Source organism: Nannospalax galili, unplaced genomic scaffold (genome assembly GCF_000622305.1).
Source record: "Nannospalax galili isolate Female #2095 unplaced genomic scaffold, S.galili_v1.0 C49623397, whole genome shotgun sequence".
In the NCBI taxonomy this organism is placed as follows: domain Eukaryota; kingdom Metazoa; phylum Chordata; class Mammalia; order Rodentia; family Spalacidae; genus Nannospalax; species Nannospalax galili.
In genome coordinates this window covers 1-2,442 of record NW_008480705.1, presented here as the reverse complement: position 1 = coordinate 2,442, position 2,442 = coordinate 1, and the positions used below count along the sequence as shown (strand labels likewise).

The 2,442-nt window shown below is 64.5% G+C and overlaps 1 protein-coding gene across 1 annotated transcript; it reads left to right on the top strand.

The window, feature by feature from the left end:
* Positions 1-644: 644 nt before the first annotated feature.
* On the top strand, positions 645-1,495 carry LOC103728549 (V-set and transmembrane domain-containing protein 2B; the record flags this gene model as incomplete). Its single annotated transcript, XM_008826532.2, has 2 exons — positions 645-746; positions 1,311-1,495. Coding segments are annotated over exons 1-2 (267 nt in total), but the record flags the coding sequence as incomplete, so codon positions are not given.
* Between the last annotated feature and the right edge of the window lie 947 nt (positions 1,496-2,442).

Sequence of the window (2,442 nt, the reverse complement as noted above, 5' to 3'; positions counted from 1 at the left end):
GGGGGGGGCGGGGGTGATGCCGCGGAGGAGGCGGCTAGGCGCCCAGCAACTGACCGCCCCCTCCCTTCCCCTCCCCTCCCCCTTCTCTCTCCCCCCCCCTCTCCCCGCCTCTCTCGGGCTGCGGGATCGCAAGACGGACCCGCTCTCCCCGCGCTGCACTGGGTCGGACGCCAGATCTACGCGCCGCGGCTGAGCGCCCACTCGCCTTGGGGAGAGAGCCACGAAGAAAGCGGCGGGGGCGGCGGCTGGAGCCGGAGGAGGTGGCAGTCAGGAGCCGAACCAGGAGACCGGAGGCAGAGGCTCGGAACTCCAAGGCGCACAGCACCTCCGCCAAGGATGGGTCTTGGTGCAGCCCGGCCGCTGCCCGGCCCGCCGGGCAGAGACTGAACTGCAGATCCCGAACATCCTGCGGACCACCGGACAGAGGGACACACCGCCTGGTCGCCCGTAGCCTCCGAGGCGGGACCGCGCCTTCTGCGCTCCGGGCCAGCTGGCCGGGCAGCCGGCTTGATTGGCGGCCGCCGGCGGCCGGAGGAGAGGGCGCCGTGCGGGGCCATGGCAGGCTCGGAAGCGTCCTAGCCCGATCCGAAGCCGGAGCCGAACCCACGCTGCAGCCGCCGCAGCCTCTCCGCGCCAGGGCCCCGCCGCCGCCCCCCTGCGGGAGATGGAACAGCGGAGCCGGCTCTGTGCCCTCGGATACCTGCCGCCGCTGCTGCTGCACGCCCTGCTGCTCCTAGTCGCCGACGGTGAGCGCGGGAACTTCGTGGCCGCGGTGGGCTCGGGGGATGCTTCGCTGAGGCCACGCAAGTCAGCCAACCTGGCCGCCACCGCGGATGGGGGAAGAGAAGCCTTGGGGCTTCGCGGTCTCTGGCGATCCGGGTGTGCAGCTCAGGCTCGGAAGGGGTAGAGGCGCAACAGCAGACCAGGGTCTCTGCAGCGGTGGCATTGGAGAGGGAATCGTTCCGCCGGGCTCCCACATCGCAGAGGAGGCCTGCGGGTAGTGAGAGTTGGTGCACCCCAGCCTGGCACGGGTGCTTCGGCCCACCTGCCCCTGAATCCCGCGCCACCGGGAGGGAGGCGACCTGCAGCCAGTGGCAGGTCCCGGCTGCCATCCTGCAGCTGCTGCGCCCTGAACTTTGCTAGCGGCTTGGGCCGTGGGCGGCTGAGCAGCTTGCGGGGTGTGTGTGGGGGAGGGGGGGCAAGGCCAGCTGGAGAGCTTGGGACCGGCCACCTCAGCTTCGGGTTGTCCCAAGCCCCCGCCCTTCAGCCCTTCAGCTGGTCACGCCTCTCTCTCTCTCCCACGCCCCCAGCTACATTCACTGAAGTCCCCAAAGATGTAACCGTGAGGGAAGGGGATGACATCGAAATGCCCTGCGCGTTCCGGGCCAGCGGAGCCACCTCGTATTCACTGGAGATTCAGTGGTGGTACCTCAAGGAGCCTCCTCGGGAGCTGCTGCACGAGCTGGCGCTCAGTGTGCCCGGCGCCCGGAGCAAGGTAACCCATTGCCCACGCGGCACCAGAGCTTACCCTACTCCCACCAGAGGAAGCGAGGGTTACCCCTGCAGGGTGCGGCCTTCTCTCCCATCTTCTGTGTCCCCACAGCAACATCAAAATCGGCTGTGGTCCCCAGATCCCGTCTGTTCCCCACACTGTTGGAGCCTACCTTCTAGATTAAGCCACACCACGCCCAGTTTGCCTGCTCTCGCTTGCTAGCTTTAGGACCATACCCTCTGATGGGTGCTGGCTGGTGAGAAATTCATTTGGTTTCCCCAGGCTCTCCCTGGCCGCTCTGAGGTCCCCAGGACTCTGGGCCAAGGAGGTCAGCGGCTTCAGGCTGCATTTACATAGTAGAGAACATGGTACTTGTACCAGAAAACCAGCGGGTCACCTCCAGCCTGCACATGTTAGGAGGGGCTGCCCTCCTGTGGCTGGAAACAGACCTGGTCTGCTCCATAAAACTACACTAGGGAGGACAGGCCTTCTCACACCTACCTACCTTGTCCCCAGGATTTCCCCTTAGTTGTTGCTCCTGTCTTCTGGCATGTATCTACACATACCAGGCTGTAAGGGCCTCCTTGACGCTGGATCCTCCATCGAGTTTTTCATGGTTCCCTAATTAAGTGGAAGATTTGGAAGAAGTGAGAGGGGCACGAGGTTCCCCTGGAGACTAGGCTCCTTCCTTCATACCGCAGTGGCCGGGCCATCCAACACCCTACTCTCCCAGACAGGCCCCTGTGTGCTAAGGCAGCTACTCAGTGGTCAGGGATCCGTATACATTGCCAGAATCTGAATGTTGGTTCAAGGCACCCCTGCCACACCCCACTGTTCCTAGCCCCATCCACCAAGGGTCCAAGACCGGTCTGAGTTTTCCAGAGTCTAAATGACACCAGCTTAATACCTCTCTCTCTCTCTCTCTCTCTCTCTCTCTCTCTCTCTCTCTC